The following is a 26759-nucleotide window of genomic DNA, read 5'->3' on the forward strand; positions in this document are numbered from 1 at the left end:
CACACATTTTTCCTGGTACATACATTTTGATGCTTATAAATTTTCTGTCTCACGATGCAGAGAAGCCTTTATCTATCATGTTTTAAAGGCTTGGAATCATTGTATTTAAAAACCTCCCACACCCTATAAGCCTGCTAAAATACGGAAAACCTCTTACTTGTATTTGAGATGCTGGATGGTACCCAGACACTTGAAGGTCCCATTGACCATGATGGCTAGTCGAGTGCAGAGGGCCTCACACTCCTCCATACTGTTGGGAAATAACCATAATCCATCTTTATTTTTAGTGCTGTTATTTCATGGCTATAAGAAATGAATCATAATTTCACAGATCTCTGTGGTAAAATCCAGCAAATGCTAATCTGCTCAATTCTAGTCATGATTTCATCAACAGTTGTTGGCAGGAGAGTTAAGTGTGTTTGGTCAGCTGCAGCAGCAGGTGTGTGTGCAGCGGATTAATTTCATTATTAGATGTTGAACCTGTGTGATGTTAGCACCACGGCCCTGCCGTCCTGGATGACACTCATAATGGCATTCCACAGGAAGCGTCGAGAGTGCGGGTCCATCCCTGTTGTGGGCTCGTCCTAAACACACACAGCCACAGACAAACAAACAACTTGACTCTCTGAGCACATAATTCCATATGAACAGAGACCAAATCCTTATCTCTATCAGCATATGGCAAAGATCTCAGATTTATGCCAGTTTGAATTGAACTGCGCAGTTGCCTGCCAATGTATAAAACATTCGAGGCCAGGCTTGACTGAACCCATATGGCTTTCCATCTGGATCCAGTGACCATTTCATTGATAAATCCCTGTACAAAGCCCAAAAACCCAAACAATGGGCTCATGAGCTCCCAGTCATTGGCTAACTCACCAGCAGCACCAGTGCCGGGCAGCCAATCATTGCGATAGCTGTGGAGAGTTTGCGCTTGTTGCCTCCACTGTAGGTCCCTGCACAGCGGCCGGCGTACTCTGCCAGACCCAGCTTCTGGATGCCCCACTCGGCCACCTATGGGGTGAAGGAGAAATATGCATTTTGTAGACACATCCATGCGCATTACATTTTCAGAATAGGCAACCCCTACTGTTAACTGAACCCTACATAACAATGTTACGGCGAAATTAAAAGGACAAATCAAACATTAGCGAGCAAAAGTAAACAGTGAACAAACTGAAATTTACCAGACAGATGTAAAGCTCTCGAAAGCAGAATGAAACATCTTTAGACATTTGACAATGTGAAGCAGCTGGAGTCCAACTCACTCTGGGGATCTCCGACTCAGGTACCCCTCTGAGACGAGCGTAGAGGTACAGATGCTCCCTGCCGGTTAGGAGCTCATCGATGGCGTCAAACTGAGGACAGTAGCCCATGTTCTGGTGCACGTCCAGGATCTCTGTCAGGATGCTACAAAACAAGACACAAGGTGCTGCTTGATGCAGTGAGCCAGTAGAGCGAACAACATGAAAAACTGCAGACTGATTTGAAAACATGTCATCCAGATGTGAGTGGAAGCTGATTCCTCTGAAAAAAATATCTAAAAAAAGTGCAAAAAATAATTTGATTTGCTTGTCAATTGAATTCATTCATTTAATAGTTAAATTTTTATTTTTTTTTGTAATAAATTTCTGCTATCAAATCGTGCTTCCCAGCCTGGAGAACATGTCATCCAGAAGTGAGTGGAAGCTGATTCCTATAAAAAAAAATTATTAAAAACACTGCAAAAAATTAATTTGATTTGCTTGTCAATTGAATTCATGGTTAGATTTTTTTTTTGTCATAAAATTACTGCTATTTAATCATGATTTCCAACCTGGAGAACATGTCATCCAGATGTGAGTGGGAGATGATGCCTCTGAAAAAATCACTTAGAAAAAGTGCAAAACAAAATTGATTTACTTGTCAATTGAATTTATTCATTGAGTGGTTAATTATTTTTTTTCTCATTATTATTATTAAAAATTACTGCTATTTAATTGTGATTTCCAACCTGGAATACATGTCATCCAGATGTGAGTTCAAGCAGATTCCTCTGAAAAAAAATATCTAAAAAAGTGCAAAAATAATTTGTAATAAATTACTGCTATTTAATTGTGATTTTCAACCTGGAGTAAACATAGATAAATCTGTGGAATTAATTTCTTGTGAAATACTTGATACTTTTGATACTTTTGATACACCTTTTTAGGCTCTGGGTCTTTAATGATGTTTTAGTGATCAGTGATGTTGCAAATGCAGTTTGAGGGGCTTATTCACCCTCATAAGAATTCTGAGAGGTATGTTCAACAAGTTGGCAGGAAAATTGGACTGACAAATAGAATATTAGCACCAGAATCACTATGCAGTCGCTGCACTACAAAAATTGATTTGTGACTTCAAAAACTATCGGTCGATCAAGCCCTAGTTCCAGCTTTTTTTTCCTGTTTAGAGTACCACACGGGTTGGTTTTATAGTCAGATAGTGTCATCAAACAGAATTATGTCACATTGACCTTCCCGTGTTTAAACTTTCCAACTCATTGGGCTGTTTCTGGTCGTTTACCATCTGAAACTGCATGCAGGATAAACTGAAAGCTGAAAGTTTTGTGAACACAGTTTGTGATATATCGACCGGGGACATTTTTGACTGATCTTTATGTACCTGTAACCGGCCACAGTAGCCTCCCCGGAGCTGACATCAGTGTCACCAGTCAGCATTTTGAAGGTCGTCGTCTTTCCGGCTCCATTAACTCCCAAAAGACCAAAGCACTAAGAGGACGAAAGACAATCAGGCTCCTGATGCGAGGACACATTCGGCTGAAATACTGACAATAAAGCGCTAAAAGGCACTCACTGTTAAAGACTATTGATGTCCTTTTGTAACTCTCATATTCTCTTTCATATAATGACTAGAAATGTCCTTTTACATGCAACATCCAGAAGAATAGGACCACATACACAGTAAATAGACTTCACTATGGTGACTGCTTATGGACATAACAGCTGCTGCATATAATCTGAATCACTGAGTGGCAGCTTAATCAGTATTTAGGTTTACTTGAAGTTTACTAATATAAATGAAACAGTTGTAACGATGGCAACTCTCAATACAAATGAACTCAGTGACTTTACCTCTCCTGCAGAGACACCCACACAAATCCGGTCCACAGCTGCCCTCTTCCTGCCCACATACGTCTGTGCAGAGAAGGCAGGGAAACAATGACGACAACTCCACAAGAATTTTGAGGTAAATGCAACAAAATAAACGATATGCTTTTTTTGAGCAGCATTTTAATCTGCATACATATCTTGTCCTCGGCATGTAATTATTTGGTCTCCATAACAAATTTGTTTCATTTGGAATGAATTAATGTTTGAAAATTACTTTGGTGGGAAGGGGGTTAAATCTAATATTTCATTTTGTAATTTTATTGATTTTTTTCCCCTCTTTCTGACTTCGAAAAGAACTGCAATATATTCCACCCAATATCTAAAAATAAATTACGGCAAAGATATCAAATAGCCACTTTTTGCTTTTGAATAAAGATCCGTTATTGGTGCTGATGGACCACTATATTCTTGCCCCAGAACAATTGATATAAAATATGATTCTGGCATTGAAAAAGTTGAAACACCTTCCCCTCCACTTCCATCAAATATGGACTACTCTCACTTGAACAGATATAAAAAATGCATAACCCTCCCTGGTTTCTGAGCCCTTATTTCAGACATAATGCTACAGTCTATATTTTTCATAAGTAACTTTTCATAAGGAGCGCCTTGGTAGCCGAGTGGATACAGCCGGGATTTGAGTCCAGCCAGGGGGCCTTTGTTGCATGTCATATTCCCTCTCTGTTTCTCCCCTCCATTTCTGTACTATTACCTCACCTGTCTAGTAAAAAAGGCAAAAATAAACGAATAAAAATAATAATGTTGTTTGCATAGTTGTTATGTGTACTGTTGTGTCTATGTTTGCCTTTTTTTAATTTCTTTAAGACATGTACATGGTTGAAATGTTGCTAAAAATGAAAGGCAGCTGTAGTTTTGATGTGCAGATACTCAGTGTTTTGTATCCAGCACCTATCCCACTGAGGTTTTGTAAATATGCCCATGAGCACTAAATGTATTCCTTCTTCTTCCACATTTCATTCAACCTTACACTTACATGACTATAGAAGAAAGAATGAATGGAAACAAAGCCGAACTTGAATTGATTTTCACCTTAGAAAGGTCTCTGATCTGCAGGATGTCTGTCTTGCTCCCTCCGTCATAAATTCTCTGCCTCTCTGCTGCCACATCGTCGTCCTCATCTTGTAATGAAGTCTGCTTGTAGTCTGATAACCTGAAGGGTGCGAGAAAATCATCTGTGGAGAAGCATCTGGTGCAACACTTTTATCTGTTCACAGGTGGGCACGAGGGACTCTGTGAGAGACTTGGATACATTTGTATGAGAAGGTCAAGGCGCCGGTATAATGGTTGAGATGCTGTGTATGTAAACTTGTATGGTCTGTGTTTAGACGGTAACCTACCAGTGGTCTAAGAAGAAGCGGTACTGGATCAGAAGATTGAGAATAAAGTAGACAAAGCCTTCTACTGCCATGAAAGCGATATTTTTCCCCACAAAGTCCCAGCGGAAAGGGTCCTGTGTGTACTCTTCACCTGAAAGCAGACATATACTGAAAATGAAATCTTTGCTCGGTACAAAGTCAGAACTTTTTATACGTTTCAAGGTGTACAAACATCATTTTCCAGACAGCCAGGGCAGCGATAACTGACCTGTCTTCTACTGTGGGAGTTCGCAAGAAAGTTTTGATGCAGAGTTTTTTGTCACTCACAAATCTGACATCTGACTAAGGAGTGGTTGGTCACCACCTGATCTACCCAGCCCAGATGTCAGGAGAAGTATGTCTCTGCAAACCAGTTGCATTTGTGTGTTTCATCTGTATCACGACAATGTTTCTAAAGTAACATAGTTCTGATTAAATGTATATATATGAGCTGACTTTGAGCATTAGCCCCTTTTCCAGTGCAGGAACTTTTATGATTTACCCGAGATTTTGAAAAGCCGGGGAAAAAACTTCCCCTCAACCCCAAACTTTCCCTGAAATAAGTACCTAGTTGGGGGGGTAGGACTTTTCAGATTACCCAGAATTCTTGAGGGGCGGGGCTGTGTGCTGAAGAATGCTGATTGGTGGAACACACACTTGCAGCGTTCCGCACTTCCTGGCATGGGCAGCCACTGTACGCTTTAAACTTTATTTCATTTCTACAAGCTTCGCTTCGTTTGGGTTTTGATGAAGGATGGGTACCAAAACCTGGTACGTCGGTAGCGTAGTGGATAGTGCTGGCGCCCCATGTACAGAGGAGATGCCTCACTGCAGTGGTCGCAGGTTTGACTCTGGCTTGCAACCATTTCTGCATGTCACCCCCTGCTCTCTCTCTCACCCCATTTCACTCTGTCCTGTCCATTAAAGGCAAAAATGCCTGGAAAAGAAGAAGATTACCAGGAATTCTTTTACCCAGGTAAATAAATTCCTGGTAATAAAAGTTCCTGGAAATGTTGGTGGAAAAGGGGCTATTGAGAGGTGGATAAGATGGTGGATGGCATGACACCTTGGTGAGATGGCTGCCAAGTAGCACACATTGTTCCAACAAACAACAAAAACAGCGATTGTGCCACCAAAACTAGGAATTTTTAGCCAAATCATGATCTTTTTTTAACCATAACGAAGTGGTTTTTGTGCCTAAACATAACCACATGTTAACCTGAGCATTATTGAAAAGTAAGAATACAAACTACCCTGATTACCATAGGTACTATTTTGAAAATTTGGTGAACCATTTCTAGGGGCAGCACGGTGGTGCAGTGGTTAGCATTGTCGCCTCACAGCAAGAGGGCTCCTGGTTTGGACCCAGGGTGGGAGAGCCCCTTTGTGTGGAGTTTGCATGTTCTCCCTGTGTCAGTGTGGGTTTTCTCAGGGTACTCCAGCTTCCTCCCACAGTCCAAAGACATACAGGTTAATTGGTGACTCTAAATTGCCCGTAGGTGTGAATGTGAGTATGAATGGTTGTTTGTCTCTATGTGTCAGCCCTGCCATGGTTTGGCAACCTGTCCAGAGTGTACCTCTCACCCAATGTCAGCTGGGATAGGCTCCAGCAAACCTGTGTCCTCTAACAGGAAAATGTATGCATGTCCATGTGTCATTTTAAACAGCAGGATTTTCTGAAGCTGATTTCTGATTATATTGTTTGAAGTATTTTTGGTGATGGAAATTATACTTCATAACATGAAATAATAATGTGAAGCTCACGTAGCACTTACCAAATCTGGCATAGACATCAGTAACAGCCTGGTTCATGGCCATGTCTATCAGTCCTCGCCCCAGGCAGAAGTGAGGGAGCACCAGCAACCCTTTCTTTAGCCACTCGTTGAACATCAGCAAAGGCTGGAAACACACACAAACACACACTCATTTAATACACTGGACTGATTCAGCACTACATCCCACAGTCTGCAGTATACACAAATATTCAGCTAAACTTGGTCGTAATATAACAAAATCAAACCTGACTGAAGCTCAGTATTCTCCACAGCATTGTGTTCTCATACAACATTTGAAAGTTTTTACTTATTATTCAATGTAAAAAACATGAACTTCACTCAAAGCAGAACATTTATTTGCCTGGATTTGGAATTCAGCTCAGGTCATCAGAGGTGTGGCAAAGTACAAAACTGCCATCCAGTCAGGTTGAAATCATGTCAGCTGCACCTCCTGCTCATCAATGTCATATAAAACTGGGGTATATGCTATTTCAATTTGATACATGATCAGGCTGTTAGCAAAGATTGACTTAAACCTTTCTTTTAACTGAAATAATTCCTCTGTTAGATCAGAAATCACTATTTAACTCTGTTTTGTACACATAGACAATACAGCACCAAAACCAAGAGTTCCAAATATTCACTGAAACATAAAAGACGCTGAATTGTTTATAAATGCCAACACAAATAACCACAGTTGTGATTTATTGTTGGTGAAGAAGAAGCTCTGAGGTTCGACTTTTGGAAATATCAACATAATAAACATATGGGTCGTGCCACCTTCAGTGGTGCTCTCATGACTCACTGGAGAAGAGGAGTACAGGTGTGCAGTGGAGACAACCATCTGGCAAAAAGAACCATCTCCATTTTTTTGACAGAGCAGGAAGTCACCTGTCACCTTGACAGCAACATCTGTGCCTTTTTCCCGCCTAATTCTGTTGCCACCTACTTCTTTTATTTTTTGTCTGAAAGACTCAGACGCCGCACAGTAAGCAGATGTGTTTGCACACTTCATAGATCGACTGTTGGCAGTTGTCATTGCTGTGTTACATGTTCAGCCCTGCTACCCTGCTCTGCTCTTCTGTGACTCATCCTCAGCCCTTCTGCTTACCCGGCTGCATCGCATTATTAGTCTGTTTGTGTGTATAGTTGCTGTATAGCTTGTCAGATAGGCTCTATTCGTACATCATAGTGGAGCATTTAGCCACTAAAGAGCTAAATATTTTCCTCAGGATGTGTTTGAGTTGAGCAGTCTATGGTCATGGGTGTATTACCCAGTGGGCCTACCGGGCCCAAGGGCTGAGGGGGCCCCTACACCTGAGCCTCTGTGTGAAGTCGCTGTTATTAACTTTGCATTTCATCAAAGGAGTTAGTCATCATGTCAATAACAGACAGCCCAAAGGAAAATCGGAGGGAATAGCCTCAACATTCACTTTGAAGATGTCACTTGAGAGATGATCATGATTCATTTTGAGTGTTTCTATCCCCTCAGTTTATCTACAGGACTTTATATGTGCAGCGTATCCACCTGTGTCTATGGTAGAGTAAAGCACAGCTAAAACAAGACTGAATCTCAGACTTGCATTTGTCAGCTGGCCACAAACATGATTTCAAATGGATGCTAATTTGCACTGTGTCTGCTGGCTATGTAAATAATCTTGCTAACACACGCGCTATATCAACTTTACGAGGTGATAATATGTCAATCTTGTGTTTACTGCTTGTTTTGCTTCCCCCAAGAGGCCAACAACAATTTAATGCTGCTTTCATTTGTACATTTATTAATCGATGCATTTAGCATGATGAAGCAGTGTACCAGTAAGCTTGCAGCAGCTCTATGACACTGCTGCACTGTGTAATGATAATAATAATAATAATAATATGTTGTTGTTGTAAAATAACATTTAACGAAATTACAAAATGCTTTTTGTTGTTTAAACAGGAACAAAAACATTTCAAGACTGCAGACAATCACAACAAAACAAATCAAAATGGAAATAAGACACCCAAAAGTAATATAAAAAATAGGAAGCATAACTGTAACATGTAAGTAATCTGCCTTTAATGAAGAAGTTGCAACTGTTGAGTTTAAGTGGGATTATCCAAATACAAGACTTAACAGGCGAGCCGCTGAGGAAGGGGGCGGAGTGAAGATTGTCCTTCGCTGCGGGGAGAGAGGAGAGGGCTTCCCCGGAGGTCGGCCTCTTTACCCGGTCCCTCTCCTCCACACTTTGACTTATTTTCATTGTGCCGATGGTGCCTTGGAAAACTGCCCCTAACTGTGTCACACGGGCAGAAGGGAAGGCGGCCGGAGCTCAGCCGGTCCCCTTCTCCACACTTTGACTTATTTTATCCTACTTGGTTCTATTTCTCCCTCTCTGGGAGCCTGGGCTCACCGCACAGCAGCCCACCGCATCCATCCATCCACCCCTGCCTCCCGCCCCGCACATATACTCCCAAGCCTCTGTGCCTCTCCTTGACAAACTAACCTAAATACTATAAACACACTACTAACTGTATACCTACACTAAAATACACTATGCTAACAATACAATTCGACAAATTACTAGCTATTCTCTCTGCTCTACTACTCTCTCTGCTCTGATCCAACCTACTCGCTATCAGTTTGATGATAACTGCGGACAGAATGGTTTTATAGTAAGGGGAGGAGTAAAGGGAGGAGGGCAGGGTTTAGCGTGGACGGTTAGTGACGTCATTCGCCCCGAAAAAGAGTCATTCGCCCCCAATGTAATGTAATGTAAATTCAAATGTAGTAACCAGGTTTCAAGCTGTAGAGGGCACTCCATACCACATTTTTAAAATAAAATGTAGATTTTCAACAGTTTGCACTAAACTGTCAAGATTTTGAGCAGGATCAGTCAGTAACACTACTACACAACCAGAAACAATGATTATCAGCTGAAAAAAATGGTTTTAGGGTTTAGTTACTCTTTAATGTGAGCATTAATGAATAATTTAAAAATGCATCTTTTGGAACAACTAACTGTCTTAACTGTGAGATGAAAGGCAATTTTTTTCTTGCATTAATTTATAATCTATATCAGTAGTTCCCAACTGGTCCAGCCACAGGGTCCAGGTTGCTCCTTACTCATTAGTTCAAGGTCCACACAGTTTAATATATTCAGTGTCATACTTGCGTTTGGTCATGTTGCTGAGCCATTTTGCTGTCTCTGTCTTGTAACTGTCCGTTATTTACTTGTTCTACAGCAGGAAATGGGACTTGAAAATAAAAGCTTGTGCTGGAAATGCACTGTACTTCAACATTAAAGTGTGATTTTTTACAAACTTGACACATTCGCGCATCATTTGTGGTCCATATGGAATGGAACCGTGACCCACTTTTGGACCACGACCCACCAGTTGGGAACCACTGTACTATATGCTCTTACCCTGTTGTTTTTGAACAGCTCCAGGATGAAGGTGACAGCACTGGTGTTGATGCCTATGAACAGGTTGATGCAGGACAGCGACACATACGCAGTGCTTGGGATGCTGAATACGTAGGACATGGGGTACATCATGGGCGTCACTGACCACCTATAAGACAAAGAAAAATTCCCAAAACATTTCCAGTCATCAGATCTGTTGTTTTTTCACCTCCTTTTCAAGTCATTTATGCATCTTGTTCTCTCTCTGTGGGTTTCACTGTTGTTGAGTTGGGTTGTTATTCAGCTCCTCTTTGTGTTTTTGTTTAGAGGTGAGATATCCTAATAAGGCCCTCTGGGCGCTCTCACGCTATAACACTAACTCACCTGCGCAAATTCCTTTTCATATCCTCTTTGTGTTTTATTGCTTTTATTCTTTAAGTGAAAAGCAAAACTGAAGCAAATGAAACTAAGTGAAGTCTTACCCATACAGCAGGAGCAGAGCTATTAGTGCCGGCAGGTTGGATGGTGATGTGTAACACTTCTTGTCAAAAGCCATAAAAATGCCAACCACCATTGCAGTGCTGATAGAGTAGTTAACCTGAGGGAGAAATAAAACATTCACATTATAATAAGAGAATCTATTATTATGCAAACGTAACTATGAGATACAAATTCACTTAAAGGAACAATCCACAACATCTATCTGTTTGAATTTGGGTTTAATTTTAGCCAATATGACATGTAAATAAACTTAAAAATTTTATATTGACTCCAACCCTGCTTGACTTACCATGTCCCAGAAGAAGTTGGCCACCCAGTAAACCAAAGGGCTGACCCCACTGACAAACTGCAGGTGCTTGGCCTTGGTCACACGCTCCTGGATGAGGTAGAGGACAAAGCTGGCAGGGATGAAGGACATGGCGAAAATAACACAGATCGCCACTACGGCGTCAACTGAGGTGGTTAACCTGAAGGAAGAAGCAGATAAAGTTGGTCTACATTAAATTATGTATTTCACTATAGGCCTATAGCATGTGCATTTTAAAGGAGATGGTGCCATTACAGAAAAAACACTAATCCATATATAAATGGTTAAAGCTAAAGCCAAAGAACACTTCACTAAGGAAAATAAAGAGAGACAGTGATTTGCATATGTACTAATCAGGTACAACTTTCTTCCAAAGGGAAATAACCCTCTGAAACTTGGAGCGACATCACTTTTCCTGTGCTGCTTACAGACGCCTTTTGCAAGTATTTGTACCTTAAAACCCTGAGCAAACTGGTGCGATTTTTTCCAAAAACACTGGGAAAAAAGGTAATGAACAACTCTGTAACAAGTGTCCCAAAAATTGCAAAATAAATAAATTTAAAGAAAAAATAGATTAAAAATGTAGAAAAAAATATTTAGAAAATTATTTTTAAAAATAGGGGGAAAAGAAAAAAGGTTGGGAAAATTATATTTTCAATTATTATTGGTACATTTTTAAATTATGTTACATAATTATTAGAATTTTTGATCAATCTTTGCAGGTCATTTCCTTGTTTGTTTTTAACTTTCTTTTTGTCTCTCTCTCTCTCTCTTTTTTTAACTAATTTTCTTGTTTTTAATTTTCTCTTTTTTTTTCAAACGTATAATCATTTTTTGGGTCAGGGTTTTAAGGATTAAAACAGTATTGTGTAAACATTAAATTATATGTATAAAGATAAGGACATGTAAACTTGTTTGTAATGATAATCTATAATTATCTATATCAGTATATTTAAAAAAACAAACAAAGGGAAACTGGTGTTAAAATGAAAAACCCAGACAACATTAACAATATACTAGACTCTAGTGAGTATAAAATGTGTCCTGTTGGAGTATACAGTGCTGACTGTGAGACAACTGCTTGTCTTTGTATTTTTTTCTTTATTTTCTAGTAGCCTTTTTTATTAGCCTGGTTCCAGACCATAGACCCCGCCCACTCAACTGAGTAGGCTTGCATCTCTGGTCTGGCATACTGCAATGAATTTGGGATTTATCTCGTCCAAACAATGGACGGACCAATGAACGCCGGGGGTGGGGGCGGGTCTAGCGATTAGCCAATCAGCGCCACGCTGATGTTAAGCTGCGCGCCAGTGGGTAACTAGTGAGGATAGCAACAATGGCGACCGCTACAGATCCTACAGAACACATTAACGATGCTATCGAGGTATTTCGCCACTACTCGCGTTAATGGAGGACCAAATTAAGGAAGCTGCTAAACTGGATTTAACGGCGATGCAGCTGGGCGTGCATGACGACGGAGACATTTTAAATGGGCAATGCTCGCTTGTTTTCGGCACCCCCGAGGCATGGATACTAATGACGTTAGATTCTGGGTGAGTCGTTGATCTCTACTGATTGGTTAGGGAAAAATCAAATTCCCTCCCCCTTGTAAATCATGTCAGACTGAAGGTTCTGGGAGCTTCAGTCTGACACTCAGGCTACTTTTTTATGCCTTAATTCATTTTTGGCGAAAGGTATACCACATTCATAACATTAATATCGCCGCCAATGACATTTGCTCTGTAAAGATATATTGGCGTACTGGTGCCCTGAACAGAGAATAAAGTCATGTAACTTCTGTGTGTGTGTGTGCTGTAATCAGAGCTTCTCTGTTGTGTGTTGTGGTAGCTGGTCCGCCCACGCATGTATGTTAGTACACATCTGTATCCCACTGGCTATAATTCCTGCCACATAGTGCCTATTCTGCAGTTTCCCCCAAGTTAACACCATTAGCTCTCTCAGCACTGTTGCCGTTGTTAGTGCTGTTTGCATTGTTAGTAATGTTAGATGTTAGCCACCAGCTCAGCCACCTCCATGTTGAGAGCCATGTGCAGATACCTGAATCTGACTCTGAACCACTGATATGCTCTGACTATTGCGTACAGCTCCTTTAATGTAATTCTGTTAATCAAGCCTTGAGTTTTCTACCTCTTCTGCACAAGCTTTTGTTTACTTTAAATGTATAAAATTGTGTTTGTGTTTATGTGAATGTCTCAATGTGTGTATCTTTTTATAACAGTTGTTTTCTTTAATCTGCCAACAAATAAATAAATACACTATTAAAATATAAGGAATAGATATAAAAGTAACACTCACACTGTGACTTCGGAAAGCTGCTCTTTGGTGAGGTTCAGAGGGTGGTTGATGGCGGTCATGCCAAACTCAACAGGTTTGGCAGATGGAGGTAGGAAGGCCCGCAGGATAGCGTTATTGGCCACGTTCATGAAGGCCACCATGGCATGCCAGCCTTTGTTATTATACCATACCTGACGGAGGAGAGCAGTGTTAACTAAACACATCTAACAACCTTCTATTTACAGTCCTCATCTTCAATGTGGGGACTTGCAAGCTGACCGTCCTTGTATAAAACCGTCTTTACTTTAACTGCAAAGCTTTAAAAGCCTTGCAAGTGTTTACAGCCGATCAGTCGTCCTTGTGATGTGTTTTTATAAGCTGAAGTTTGTCATATAAAAGCAAAGCGCCAGAGGTTGACCAATTTCTTCCACTTGCTGGTTTGCTTTTTGAAGAAAATCCTGCCCCTGTATCCTCCCACACGTACCTTTATATTGAATTCACTTTCCATGTATCGTAAGAAAGGACCAATCTCCCGCAGTGCGAGTCCAGAGTAGTAACCCTGTGAAAGAAAATGCTCATTAAAAACTGACTTTATGGACACTGCCATGAAAAATACATACAAACAAAAAGAAAAGAGTAAGTACCGCTGTGATGTTGAGCATGCGTCCCAGCTGATGGAAAACATTCTGGATGTCTCTGGGGTTAACGTCCAGGATGGGAAGCTGTCCTCCGACTGACAGACCTCCATATCTGAGGACAGAGAACATTTGCATTAAGTATCCCATGTCGACTAAACAAGAGGGAGATGGAGACTGACAATTATAAAGTGCGAATTGTTACCTTTGCTCATTCACCCAATATTTGCTCTTCAAACTGTGAAATGAAATACAGAATTTAATTAAACAGAGAGGTAATTTATGAGTTAAAAAAGTGGTCATATTTTAAATCTGTGCATGTGTTTGCAGCTTCATCACCTGCAGAGTTCTGACGACATTTTAACCTACCTGGTCCTGATGAGACTGGGGTAGGTTTTAACCAGGTAGTCAGAGATGTTCCTGTCTGTCAGGTCCAGCATTGTGTCTCCCGTTGCCTCGAGTCGTTGGCGAGGGGGCAGGCCTCCCGCTCCAATGGGACAGATGGGCATCATGGTGAGCTTCTTACTGGTGCTGCACTGGCAGGAAGGAGACGGGTTTCTCGGGTTCCACTCTGGACTCTGTAAGATGTTGCTGGCCACGGGAGAGACGTCAGGAAGCTCCCACTCTGCTGTGGTGTTACTGCAGGGCATTCTGTGGGGAGATAAGTGGAGAAATGCTAAAAGGTATGTCATCTGTTATGTGATGCCTCAAAGGGAAACTGCAGTATTTTTCAACCTGGACCATATTTTAGCATGTTTTTGTGCATGTTAAGTGACAAATGGAGAAAACAGTTTTGGAAATTGGTCCGGTATGGAGAGTGCGCTTCAGATGCAGCAGGGAAACAGGCTGCAATGTAAACACTATGGGCAATTGTGCGCCTTCAATTTACATCCATTAAAAGTGCTTTTGCTACCTACAGCTTCAGGTTGTTATTAGAAGTGTCTAAAAAACAGATGACTGACAGGTATGGAAAACATGGAAATTTCTGTGTAGAGTCTTTTCTGTAATGTTGTCTGACACTTAAAACAATCTGAGCCTGTCAGTGGCAAAAAGAAGTACTTTTAATGGACAGACATTGAAAGTGCAGCTCAGCTCAGTCTCAAAGTCATCGAAATCCAGCACTTGGGTAGTGACGTTCAGCATCAAACACTGACGAAAAAAGCCACCTTTTCACTTTGGCATGAAATGTGGCCGACCGGTGTTATAGTTTAACAGCAATCTGTGGCTTCAGTGGGAAACGTGACGTGACAATAACAAAGGTTAAGGCGGTGAAAGTCCGAGTAGGGCAGGTAGGAGGTGTGGTGGATGGGTTCAACATACACCAACTTTCACCCGGGAGAGCTATATTCACGTCCTGTAAGATTATAAAGCCAAACCCTTTTATTTTTTCCTAAACCCAACCATGTGTTTTTGGTGCCTAAACCCAACCACATGCGTTAGTTGTTTAAGGAAAAAAAAGTCAATTGTTGTACTGATGTAGTGCATTTATTGTGAAAGAGACTGTATGTAAATGGTAAATTTCCTGTGAAAACAGAAGTTTATTTTGAAAGAAGACAATGCTGTAGCAGGCAGAACTTGACACAGCATCCCAGAACATCAACAACCAACGCACCCAGGGTATCTTTCATGTCGTATCTGGACATGGAAGGTCCATGACCAAACATTGATATGTGACAAGGTCAGAGTGAGAATGTGTTGGCACAGTAGCCTGTAGGGATGACATTGCTGCCTGTCTCTCTGCAGCAGTTTCTCTAAAAACTGACCAATTTGAAAAATGCTGTTATCATTGGTCACTTACTTTAACACAAAAACATGTGAAAATAGGGTCTAGGCTGAATACTGAAGTTCCCCTTTAATGATTATAGTACAGTGGGGTCCAAATGTCAGTATCATTTTTAGACGTTAGCAGGTAAGAATTCTGTGTTGTTACTTCTCCAAATGTTTGACTGCATGTTGCAGGACTTCTGTACCAGTCAGTCAGTTCTGTAAATGACATGTACTGTGTAATGGTCCTGTCCCATTGACAGTCCTGATACTCACCCTAGCGGTTCTCCTTCCATGCAGCGTGTTCCCAGGCCTGGTCTGTTCAGTAAGCGCTCTGTGAAACGTTTCATTTTGGGGTCAAACGGTTGCTCGTTACTAAACAGGGGCGAGAAAATGTAAAGAATAAAATCAAGTTAATAATAACAGATGGTTTATCTAAAGCTGGTGTGTTATAGACGTGCCTATAGAGAGATCGTTTATAAAAGTAAAATCCATTAACAGGGGTTCTGGCAATCTGCCATTTCAGTGTTTGTCATGATGTCTGACCTGAAGAAGGTGAACTGTTGTCCATACATCCAGGGGGTCAGAGTCAGACTGGGATACTCTCCGAACGGAGGGACGATCATAGTGAAGATCAGAGCTATTAGGACAAAACTGGCAGGAAGGACGATCTGAAAGCCACAAAATACAAGTGAACAACAGCAAGTAAACAATCTATAAACAGTTTAAGCCATTACCAAAAATACACACAGGTTTACTTGAACATTTGCCTATACATTTTGTTTTCCACTAGATTCAATAGTAGATTTCATAAAAATAAAAGCACTAGGAAAACAATACTTTTTAGTTGCCAAGGTTTGCCCTGCTTGGACTTCCAGATTATATGTTCTGACACTTTAATATGTTGACTCTGTAGTTATAATACACAACTCTCAGTCTGCAATCAGTCCATGAACCACATAACCCAACTGTCAACATGCAATGTCAGCACTAATCCATCAATCCAGCCATCGCCGTGTCTCTGTACCTGTGCCAGGAAGTCTTTCTGGCTTCTTATGGCGTGGTGGAACCTCTTCACTAACAGAGCATGGAACTGCTTCAGGATCAGAGTGGCCCCTTTCACCTGCCTGGAGCCCTTTCCTGCACTGCTGTCCGATGCACCATGGGTAATGCCGTTAGACTGCATTCCATTATGTTCTGTGATCGACAAGAGGACATACAGTAAGTCTATGCATAAAACATCTACACAGGACAAAGCATTTGCTGAGGAGGCAGAGGCATATTCCACTAAGCATGGCACCTACACACATCTATAGTCTCTGATTCTTTTCTTTGTGGCTGAAAAATCATAAATGTGAGTAAATCTGTGGATTCGAATTAAAAGCAGTGCTGTGCTAGAAAAGAGCAAGCAAGCAGAAAAACCTTTATGAATAAAGACTAAAAATACATGCTTTGTTTTTAACTGTACATCTGCTCTAGGCTCCAGATCTGGATCACTTAAACTGTTTGGAGGACCAGATGTGTGAGGTTTATTATTATTAATGCCATTAAACTGGTCACAGAAAAGCAGACCTGCACATAACTGTTCAAAAAAATTTAAATAACAAACTTTAAATTTAAATAACAAACAATTCTTGCACATACTGATTGAAAAAAAAAGCTTAAATTGCCATAATTCTGTCGTCTCTCAAGTCTCTGACCTTCATCTCCCTCTACACCTCCTTTGCTGTTGTTTTTTCTCCGCTGTAACATCCACTGCTCTAGAGATGGGAGTGCACAGGTGAGACACAAAACACACACACACACAAACTACAGGTTTAAAACTGACACATGATGTGCTACAACACATGCAAATACAAGACAAGAGGCTAGTGGTATAGTTAGGGAATTCACAACAATAACAGCAGCAATAAAAAACAGGTGTGAGACAAAAGGATTAACGGCACGTTAGAGAGAAAGGGCGAGGAGTCGGAGATTCAATTCCAGGAAAAGGCCATGTGGAATATCGGTGGTGGTATTTACCAGGAGTGGTGGCATTATTCGCAGCTTCTCCATCTGCAGTGACCTTTATGAAGATCTGGAAAGAAAAAAAAGAAAAAAAAAGAACTTCCTTATACTTATAAAAACTTTTCACGCGTAAAATATAATTTTAAATTCAGAAGTCTTTTTATACAGGTTTTCAATTTCCTTTATTAAACTTGAAGATTCATCTGGAATTATTGCTTCACGGTTGTATGCCTCTACAAACCCGTCAAGTTGGACCTACAGTTAACATCCATCTCTGTATAAACATGAGTGCTTCACACACATGGCCAGAAAAGTGTCTTTGCAGAACATTATGATGTCACAGTGAAGCTGACTTTTTGGATATAAAATGTCATCACTTCATTATTATATCCTGTTAGACATTTGTGTGAAATTTGTCTTAAGAATGAATGAGTTACGGCCAAAAACATGTTTTGTGAGTTCACGGTGACCTTGACCTTGACCTTTGACCGTCAACCACCAAATTCTAGTTAGTTCATTCCTATTACCACGTGGACATTTGCACCAAATTTGAGTAAACTCCCTCAAGGCCATCTTGAGACATTGCATTCATAAGAATAAGACGGATGCAAGGTCACAGTGATGTTGACCTCTGACCACCAAAATCGAATCACTTCATTATTGAGTCCAAGAGAATATTTCTGCCAAATTTGAAAATATTTCCTCAAGGTGTTCTTGAGATATCATGTCCATGAGAATGAGACAGATATAGACACAGTGACCTTGACCTTTAACCTTTGACCACCAAAATCGAATCAGTTCATCACTGAGTACAACTTGTCATCTGTGCCAAATTTGAATTCCCTCAAGGCCTTCTTGAGATGTTATGTAATCAAGAACGGGAAAGATGGATGTATTGAAAACATACTGAATCCAGGGAGAGTGATGTAAACAATGTTTTCTGACATTGGTGGAGTATTGAGCTAGACAGCATTAGCTGGGCAGCTGCACACTGGCCACAATGGAAGCACATGGGGCAACTGAACGCTGTCACTGTATGTCAATCAAAAGTGGTTATTTTTACCGCAGATTGGCTCCGATTGGTCCTTTTGTTACCGTCCCATTTGGCTGCACTTCGAAATCTTGCAAGATCTAGTGTGTTGTCGGAAGACAGACGTGAAAATGTGTGTTGGAGTTGGAGGTAAACTGAGTAGTAGCAGGAATAGTTTGTTGTCTTGGAGTACAGAATATGTAGTTTATCGTTATCTAAAAGATTTTCAATGCCATGGAGGATTATTTAGCTGATTTCGTGAATATGGAGGAGCCCTTTGAATACAATGGCTGCCCATACTTATTTTGCCGGGGTATGCGAATGAAGAGCTTTAAATAACTGAATAGTGGAACTGGATGGGTGGGTGCTACGCTACCATGAAAACACTTTCCTGACATCAGCAGTAACCACTGTATAAGCACAACACAAAACAGTGACAATTTGCTAGCCAGTGGAATACACAAACATGCATGCACGGTTGAACCAGCTACAGCAACAAAACACAGATAAGCTCAGATTACAACACACAGAGAGGTAGCGTGACTTCATTCTGTACTCAGGACGCCATTACTCCACTATATCTAAACATAGCCAAATAGTGGTTTGCTGCTGTATTAATGCTCTGAATCTTACATACAGCTCTTTGAACAAATGAAAAATCTGACAGTTTTGGAAAATAACTTGAAACTATTTGCAATACAAATTTGTTTCTAGAATTGTATTCACTATTCACTATTTTTTATTGCTTCTAGTGCAGTAACCCACCTTACTATGTGTTGTTTCAAGATACTGACACTCATTTATAGGAAATGTATTTGTTAGTTTGGCATTTTATGTCTTTATTAGACAGTGATATTAGAGAGAGATAACAGCATATGAGGGAGACAGAGATGCAACAATGGTCTCCAGCCAGATTCAAACCAGGAAGTTGTGTTTCAGTGTAGCTATGGAAATTGATTTTTTTTTTGTTTTTTAAGAAAACAAGACTTAAAGGACACAGTAACAGCCAAAAATTATTTGTTAAGAAGGACAGTTTTGTCGTGCCTGAAAAGATATTCAGTGTGGTCCTGCTATGGAATTGGAAAAGTTATTATCAAAAATGAAAATCAGTCATTTGGCTGTGGGTATTTTCTGGTTGATGATATCAGAATTAATAAAGCTGATAAATCAGGCTTTATTAACCTGATGTTTTATTCTGGAAGCTTTTATTTGCCATATTTTTTATGCAGTGTAAGTGCAGCATCAAAACATCCACAACAGATGAAGACAGGCAATGTTCCTACCTCCTCCAGTGATGTATCAGAGATGCCAAAGCTACTGAGGCCAATGTCAGTAAGCATCTCCTCCAGCTCCCTGAACAGGCTGGCATATGCTCGATGTTTGAAGCCCTTATTGGGGAGTAGGTAGGTCAGCTCCTGGCCTATTGTTTCAATCAGCTTGGCTTCAGGGACGTGGTGGTGGATGAGGCTAGTGATGCTCTCTATATCCCCTAGGAAGGAGACATAAACTCATCATTTATGGAGAGGGCACTTAAGAGTTAAGAGTCCCCAAAATTAGCAGACACCAAGGAAAGGACAAAGAAAGGGGAAACTGCTTATTAAGCCAAAAAACAAAAAAACAAACACTATTATTCGAGCACTAAAATGCATGAGTAAATTTGTGCTTGAATCATTGAATCTAAAGTCCTCGGGCAGAGTTGGGAGGAAAAGGCACACGGGTCAATATCACCACTAAATTATAAATGTGAGAAAACTGCGTGCTCTGTTTCTGTATCTGTTTTACAACTTGGATAAGTGGGCCAGTCATGATAATATCAGGCAGTGCAAACTGACAATCACACACAGGGTTGTGCTGCTACACTTGTGAGGACCCTCACTGACTTAAAGACCCTGAAAACCTATTTTATCAGTCAACACCTCACTACAAGCAGTGGGGCGTTACATGAGCGTAAAACAACATGTTGTTTGTTGCTATCTTTTATTTGTACAGCACCTGCCTTAAATTGTTTTTGGATGTGCCTGACTACTATGCTTTTTGCACCTTACATGAGCATTGACTTTTCTACCGCAGTTCAAACAGTTTTGGTTATTTCACATTGGAGATTTCTGTGTTTGTGTTTTCATCTTTGATCTTCATGCTGGTTTAAGATGGACGAGTCTTTGTCCGAAAAAGCTGATCTTACATTCACAAATGCAGATTCAGGAATCACTGAACCGAAGCATTACAACAGCTGTGATTGTTTGTTTTGGCAGCACACAAAGTTAGATAAAACCACACTCACACAGTCCTAATTAAACAGATTAGATGAGTTTTGGACCAGAAATAATAACTAAGGATGTTTTTTTAAGATATTTAAAGATCCCCTACACTTAAAAATGCATTTTTCTTATGTTTGTGTCTCCTAAAATGTCTGATCTTGACAAAATAGGGTCTCGTATCTATGCAAAGTTTGTCACTAGAGAGGTGTTTTCACATCCCTCTACTGTAGGGCGCGACATCTGTGCATTTCCCTAAAATCTGAGATCACAGAGCGAACTTATTACACGTAATGTAAAAATTTCAGCCAGGTGGAATATATCTCTCTGCAAACTTTGATTAGACCTTGGGTGTTTAATGTGACAATGTGAAAATATGGTAACACTGTATCCAATATCACTGTATGTTTTATAACCACCAATGCTGTGGTCAGCCACAGCCAGCTAAAAGCTAACAAGCTAACAAACCACATAAACAAATAAAAGATGCTAACTACACTTATTCTGATACAACTGGTAGTCGCTCATTTTGGTGCACAACAGACTCACCAGTGTTTGTCTGACTGAGGCAAACATTTATGGCTGAATCACTCTGATGTTTCCTCTAACGCTAATGTTAGCTATCTTGATACGCACTGCTCTGTAGTATGTGGGAGAAGAAGTCAGTCTTCTTCCAGCCCTTTTAAAGCACTTTTTTTTTTTTTTTACTTTTTGTGTAGGAAAACCATTTTAAACAAAATATTAATCATAGCAGAGTAATTTAATGTACTTCAGAACGTTCCAGAAGGGAATTTTAACTTTGACTGTTGCTGATTTTATCATAATCATGAATTAAATATAGAGAAATACTGAATATGTGCAACCCAGCCTATCCCTAATTCCCTGGTCCCTGTCCCTAATGCTGCGTTCATATTGAATCAGGCAGACGGTGGGCGGCGAGCTGGATCTAACTTTAGTGGTCGAGAGCAGGACACTAAAATTTGGTGAGGCTGGCAGAGGATACTAGCTTTTTGCCATCCTCTACAAAAAGGATTTACAACCGCATAATATGTAGCTCCTACACACAAAAAGGAAACATGGGTTATCTGGACAATTAAAAATTAAACTACATAAAATATATTTAAAATATCTACCTTTTTTAATATACCAAATATATTAAAATATTATATTTAATATCAATATATATTAAAAATATGTTAAAACACTTAATTGTGTTATTTAATATATTATATACCATTCTTTGTAAACAGTACAGCATCACAAGTGCAACATATTGTCTTACATTTTACAGTCTTGTTGTTTGCCCGAGTTGTCCGTCTCCTGGCTAACGTCTGCCTGATTCCATGTGAACGCAGCATAACTTTAACCATCACAACTACATGCCTAACCCCACCCCTTATCCTCATCTTAACCTACATTTGAATGTGATCACAACTGGAAAATTATGTCTTAAGTGCCCTAAACAGCTCTTTGAAGAAGTAAGAACTGGTCAGAATGTCCACACTTTCCACAAATGTCCTCATTCACAGGGTCTGAATCTCAAGTTGTTAGATAAAAGTACAAGAGAACACAGACACACAAACAGAGGGGGAGCAGCTCATGAGTATGCAGCTACAGTGAGAGAGACATGCAGTGCACACTTACCATCCAGAACTCTGTCTAGATGCTGGAACTGGTTCTGAGACTGATCTTTGTATCTAGTACAGATGGAGCAGGAACAGGAGCAGTCTGAGGCACAGTCGCAATCATTCTGATGGAAAACACCAAAGACAAGAACACCTTTACAAACTCAGAAATCCTGCCAGGAAACTGAAACTTTAACAGCAGAAGAGCAGGTGTGCTCCCTCGAGTGTCTGCTTTTGAAAGCGATTATGAAAAATAAACACATCGAAGTTGTGTCTGTGGCGGATTTTGTGTCAGAGGTAAAGCTCACCTCCCTCTTCTTGAGATCCTTCATCCGGCGAACAAGTGTTAAATAGAAGCCGACTCCAAAGCAGTTCTTGAGGAAGAGGGGGGATCCGCAACAGTGGAGTTGTCCTTTGGAAATGATGGCGATGCGGTCACTCAGCAGGTCGGCCTCGTCCATGTGATGAGTGGACAGGATCACCGTCCGGCCTGCACACAGAGTCAGACTTTTCATACTTTTTATTGACATGTCATTTGAAGCCCATTCCAGATAAGTAAAAAAGTACAAGTTACCAAACTTTAAAGTGCCTTCGCCGACAGATTATTGATTTTATGACTGCAATTTTTGCTTTTGTTGTAGCAGTGGAGCTGAATTTTTCCGTTTGATCAGTTCACTACTTAATTCAAGTGCCTCAGGAGAGCTGTAGAGCTGCACAGGATTTGCTTCATTCTTCAGTATCTTCAGTGTAGCAGTGAAAAGTGGACCTTGGGGGTGAGATGTATGGCGGTGGAGGTAAACTGTGGATCTAATGTTGACCTGGAGGGCTACTATGTGGACCTTAATGGGTTTAATGAGACTTTGCAGCAGTGAGATTTTTACCAGTTCTGTATTTCAGTAGGAGGTCCCAAATGGATCGCCTAGAATAAGGGTCCACTCCCGAGGTGGGTTCGTCCAGAATCACGACCTTTGACCCTCCAACAAACGCCATGGCGACTGACAGTTTCCTCTGCATACCACCTGTAGAGTGTGCAAGAGGCAACGGTTCAGAGCAGAAACAGCGATGAAGGAATGAATGAAATCCTCTCTGTTGCTCTTTGACAAACACAGAGAAACAAGTGGTCCACCTGAGAGGTTCTGGGCCTCCTCGTCTCTCTTGTGAGGCAGCCCGAGGTCCAGCAGCATGTCCTCAACCTCCATCTCCGCCTCCTCCTGTGTGCGACCTTTCAGCAGTGAGTAGAATAGGATGTGCTCCTCTACTGTGAGGCTGGAAAAAACAGGGCAATGGCAATAAAGATTTTTTTATGGAGGAAGAGTGTAAAATTGTTGTTTTGGCAGTTTTTTGACTGCGAATGCTTGAAAGCTGTGGAACTCTGAATGAGGAGGTGAGTCAGTAACTCTGGCTCTCAGCACCTGCTGTCAAAGCCAATATTTGAAGAAGGTGCATTGATTTTAATAGAGTCTGGTCCTCATTTTACTGAAAACACCTCTTAACTTAGCAGCTTTAAACCAAGAAATGCAACTGACAAGTCATTTTAGTTTGTTATTATTTAGTTTGTTATAGTCTAAGTAGTTCTTCCTTTACTTTGCTCATTTTTTCTGTATGGTATATTCTGGAAAAACTGTTTGCATGTACTTATTGTGACTTTCATGCATATTTGCACTGAAGTGACTCCCGTCCTGTCAGCAGTTTCTGCAGTGTAACTCACTGTTTGAAGAGGATGTTGTATTGAGGGCACATCCCCAGGGAGGAGCGGATGGTGTCTATGTCAGTCCTGATATCTTTTCCATTAATGTAGGCTGTGCCAGATGTAGGAGGGTACAGGCCAGTCAGGATGGACCTGGGCAGAGCAGAAGTACATACAACAACAATACCATGACACAGAGGTTGACAGTTTGGGGTAGGATTTTCAGGAGATCATCACCTTGCACACAATATACATGTTAAATAGATATGAGAATCAGCCAGCCTCTGAGCCTGCATGACAAATCCTCTTTATGTGTTTAAACAGCCTATTCAATTACATTCTTATTAAATTATCCAAGTTTACATAGTTTCAGACTAAACCTATGAGCGGGATTTATATCTATGTGTCAAATCAATTCCGTACCTACGCCGTAGCCTAACGTGCACATCACCTGAAATGTAACGTCGCTGTGACGCAGACCTCCTGCCTATTTTTGTAAGCTGAAACCATTTCCCTCAGTGGAAACAAAGCTTCTATTTACTTTAATTTTACACTAAATAGCATTTTAAGTCTTGTGTGTGATTTATCCTGGCTTCATACGAGTAGAGGAAAGCTCCACTAGTTGCTAGGCTAATTTATACTATGTAAAATGCTATAGGCTTGTGCTAATAATGTTAGCATGTTGTATTTGTTTGGAAAACGTGTTTAGTATAAGACAGTTGTTTTGTTGGTGAACCTTGTCAACTGAATTTTGTACCGTTACCTTTGTTAAATGTGGTTGCTGTCCCTGGTTTCATTTCAGTAGAGGAAAAGTCTTCTAGCCGCTAGGCTAATTTATACAATGTAAAATGCCATAGGCTTGTGCTAAAAACTTTAGCATGTTGTATTTTTGGGGAAAATGTGTCCAGCAAAAGATAAATGCTTTGTCTGTGAATCATATGAGTTGTAGTGACGCTGATTTGTGTACTTGGGTTTGAAATTATCTCTATTAAGCCATGTTTAATGTGTGTTTAATGTGTGTTTTGGGTGTGTTTTGAATCAACTAAACTTAACAGCACTTCACAGAATCCTCTGCCGCCGACTAGTGTTTTGGAGGTGTAACTGCAGTGTGACACAGACACACCACCGCACAAGTATAAATGCTCACAGCAGCGTAGACCACATGCATAGGCTTTGTCGTAGGCTCTGCATAAAGCTGACGCACAAATATAAATCCTGCTTTACTCTACTTTGTAATTTAATAGAGTAGCAACTTTTTAAAGAAAGAAAAGAAAGTTTGTAGGATTTAGGGCCATCTATTGGCAGACATGGTATATAATATTTATAAGTATGTTTTCATTTGTTTAAAATCACTTGAAAATAAGATTCATATGGAGCGGGTCCTCTTCCACGGAGTCCGCCATGTTATTTCTACAGTAGCCCAGAACGGACAAACCAAACCCTGGCTCTAGATAGGGACATTTGCATTTTCATATCAGCCACTGCAGTTCTACAAATTTGGCAAACGGGAGATGTTTGAATTCTGCAACCTCACAACTAGATGCCACTAAATCCCACACACTGGACCTTTAAATTTGGTTTCAGCTTACATAGTGGTGGTTTTTCCAGCCCCATTGTGCCCCAGGAAGGATGTGATCTGGCTTTCATAGAAATTGATGCTGAGACAGTTCACAGCTGGACGAGATCTTCCATCAAACACTTTCACCAGGTCCTGGATCTGCACCCCCATCACCAGGCCCACTGGGTCAGGCTCGAAGAACAACTGACCTGCATGAGAGAAAGAGTCAACACTTCAACAGAAAAATGAATTTAATCTAGTAATCTAGAAACTCTTATTTTGGTTCATGATTTAATGATATTTTTTAAACGCATCATCAAATTTACAGCCAATTTATTTATTTTTTTCCCTGCTCTCCTATCTGTGCTGCTCCCTCCCGGTCCTGCAGATTAAAGGTGTGGCGTGTTACCCTGCCTGCCCACCAGATGTCCTCCATGTTTTCCCCACATGCAGTTTGATGGCACTTTCCTATTTCCACTCAGTCTTTCTTTTGGTTACTGCTTGCTCTTAGGCTTCAGTTCTGTATTTGTGTCCTTACCATTTTCCCCTGAGTCATGACACTCCTCCTGGTTTGGAGTTTCCTCTTGTCGTCTCAGCAGCTCTCTCTCTCTCTCCAGCTGATCCCTCTTACGTTGGTGCTTACAGGTTTTCCTGCTGGCTGAGCCGTTACAGATGTATGTCTCCGGTGAGCCCCTGCTCTCAACGTCCTTCTCCATGTTGTCTGGTTCAGGTTTCTCAGGAGCTGAAAAAGATCGCATAGCCATTCCTTAGTTAGGATATGTTTGGTGCAGTGCAGTTTTCTCTATCATGTGAAAAGTTCTCCTCTCAGAGTCAACTACAATGTTGCATAAACGTGTGTGTTGCTTGTGATGGTAACAGTGCTTCTTTAGTGTTAATGCCATCAGTGTGAAATGTTAAAGGGTAACTTCAGTATTTTTCAACCTAGACCTTATTTGCTATGTTTTTTAGTCTAAGTGACTTATGGGAACATTTTCTTGAAACTGGTCCAGTATTGAGTGAGGGGACTGCAGCTACCAAAAAGGCTGCAATGTAACCACTTGGGGCAATTATACACTTTCAATTAGTGTTCACTAAAAGTGCTTGTTTTTGCTGCTGTCAGGCTCAGATTGTTTTTATAAGTGTCTGACAGCATTATGGAAAGGATCCCTGAAGAGGTCGACCTTCTGTTAAGGAGTAAGATCTTTTTTGTTCAACCAAAAACAGTCGCCAAACCCACCAGACTACATTTAAATAAACAGCAATTTTATTGTGTGTAGCAGTGGTTCTCTTAAAGGGTGTGCCGTGATGCAAATCCAGGTGTGCCATGGGATTTTGTGATAACCACACATTATTATTCCAATATTCAAATGGGCCTATACAAAAAGTTATGAATGAATTTTTAA

At 40.6% G+C, this 26759-nt stretch overlaps 1 protein-coding gene across 2 annotated transcripts in view; it reads right to left on the reverse strand.

The window, feature by feature from the left end:
* Positions 1-26759, reverse strand: part of LOC117272330 (retinal-specific phospholipid-transporting ATPase ABCA4-like) — a 60377-nt gene that overhangs the window by 5594 nt on the left and 28024 nt on the right. Inside the window, exons 19-48 of one of the 2 annotated variants that reach the window (XM_033651195.2) lie at positions 25895-26098; positions 25388-25565; positions 23820-23951; positions 23238-23377; positions 22993-23130; positions 22420-22601; positions 22131-22236; positions 19515-19720; positions 17217-17271; positions 16895-16954; positions 16222-16391; positions 15741-15865; positions 15471-15569; positions 13800-14081; positions 13636-13668; positions 13440-13545; positions 13280-13354; positions 12817-12986; positions 10483-10660; positions 10175-10290; positions 9714-9861; positions 6304-6427; positions 4511-4640; positions 4203-4323; positions 3114-3176; positions 2644-2750; positions 1269-1410; positions 880-1014; positions 481-584; positions 158-250 (exon numbers count right to left, since the gene is read on the reverse strand). In XM_033651195.2, the coding sequence (XP_033507086.2) occupies positions 158-250; positions 481-584; positions 880-1014; positions 1269-1410; positions 2644-2750; positions 3114-3176; positions 4203-4323; positions 4511-4640; positions 6304-6427; positions 9714-9861; positions 10175-10290; positions 10483-10660; positions 12817-12986; positions 13280-13354; positions 13440-13545; positions 13636-13668; positions 13800-14081; positions 15471-15569; positions 15741-15865; positions 16222-16391; positions 16895-16954; positions 17217-17271; positions 19515-19720; positions 22131-22236; positions 22420-22601; positions 22993-23130; positions 23238-23377; positions 23820-23951; positions 25388-25565; positions 25895-26098 (3922 nt within the window). The remainder of the gene's footprint in view (positions 1-157; positions 251-480; positions 585-879; positions 1015-1268; positions 1411-2643; positions 2751-3113; positions 3177-4202; positions 4324-4510; positions 4641-6303; positions 6428-9713; positions 9862-10174; positions 10291-10482; positions 10661-12816; positions 12987-13279; positions 13355-13439; positions 13546-13635; positions 13669-13799; positions 14082-15470; positions 15570-15740; positions 15866-16221; positions 16392-16894; positions 16955-17216; positions 17272-19514; positions 19721-22130; positions 22237-22419; positions 22602-22992; positions 23131-23237; positions 23378-23819; positions 23952-25387; positions 25566-25894; positions 26099-26759) is intronic. The other variant, XM_033651196.2, reaches the window with a different exon arrangement.

Source organism: Epinephelus lanceolatus, chromosome 12 (genome assembly GCF_041903045.1).
Source record: "Epinephelus lanceolatus isolate andai-2023 chromosome 12, ASM4190304v1, whole genome shotgun sequence".
NCBI lineage: Eukaryota > Metazoa > Chordata > Actinopteri > Perciformes > Serranidae > Epinephelus > Epinephelus lanceolatus.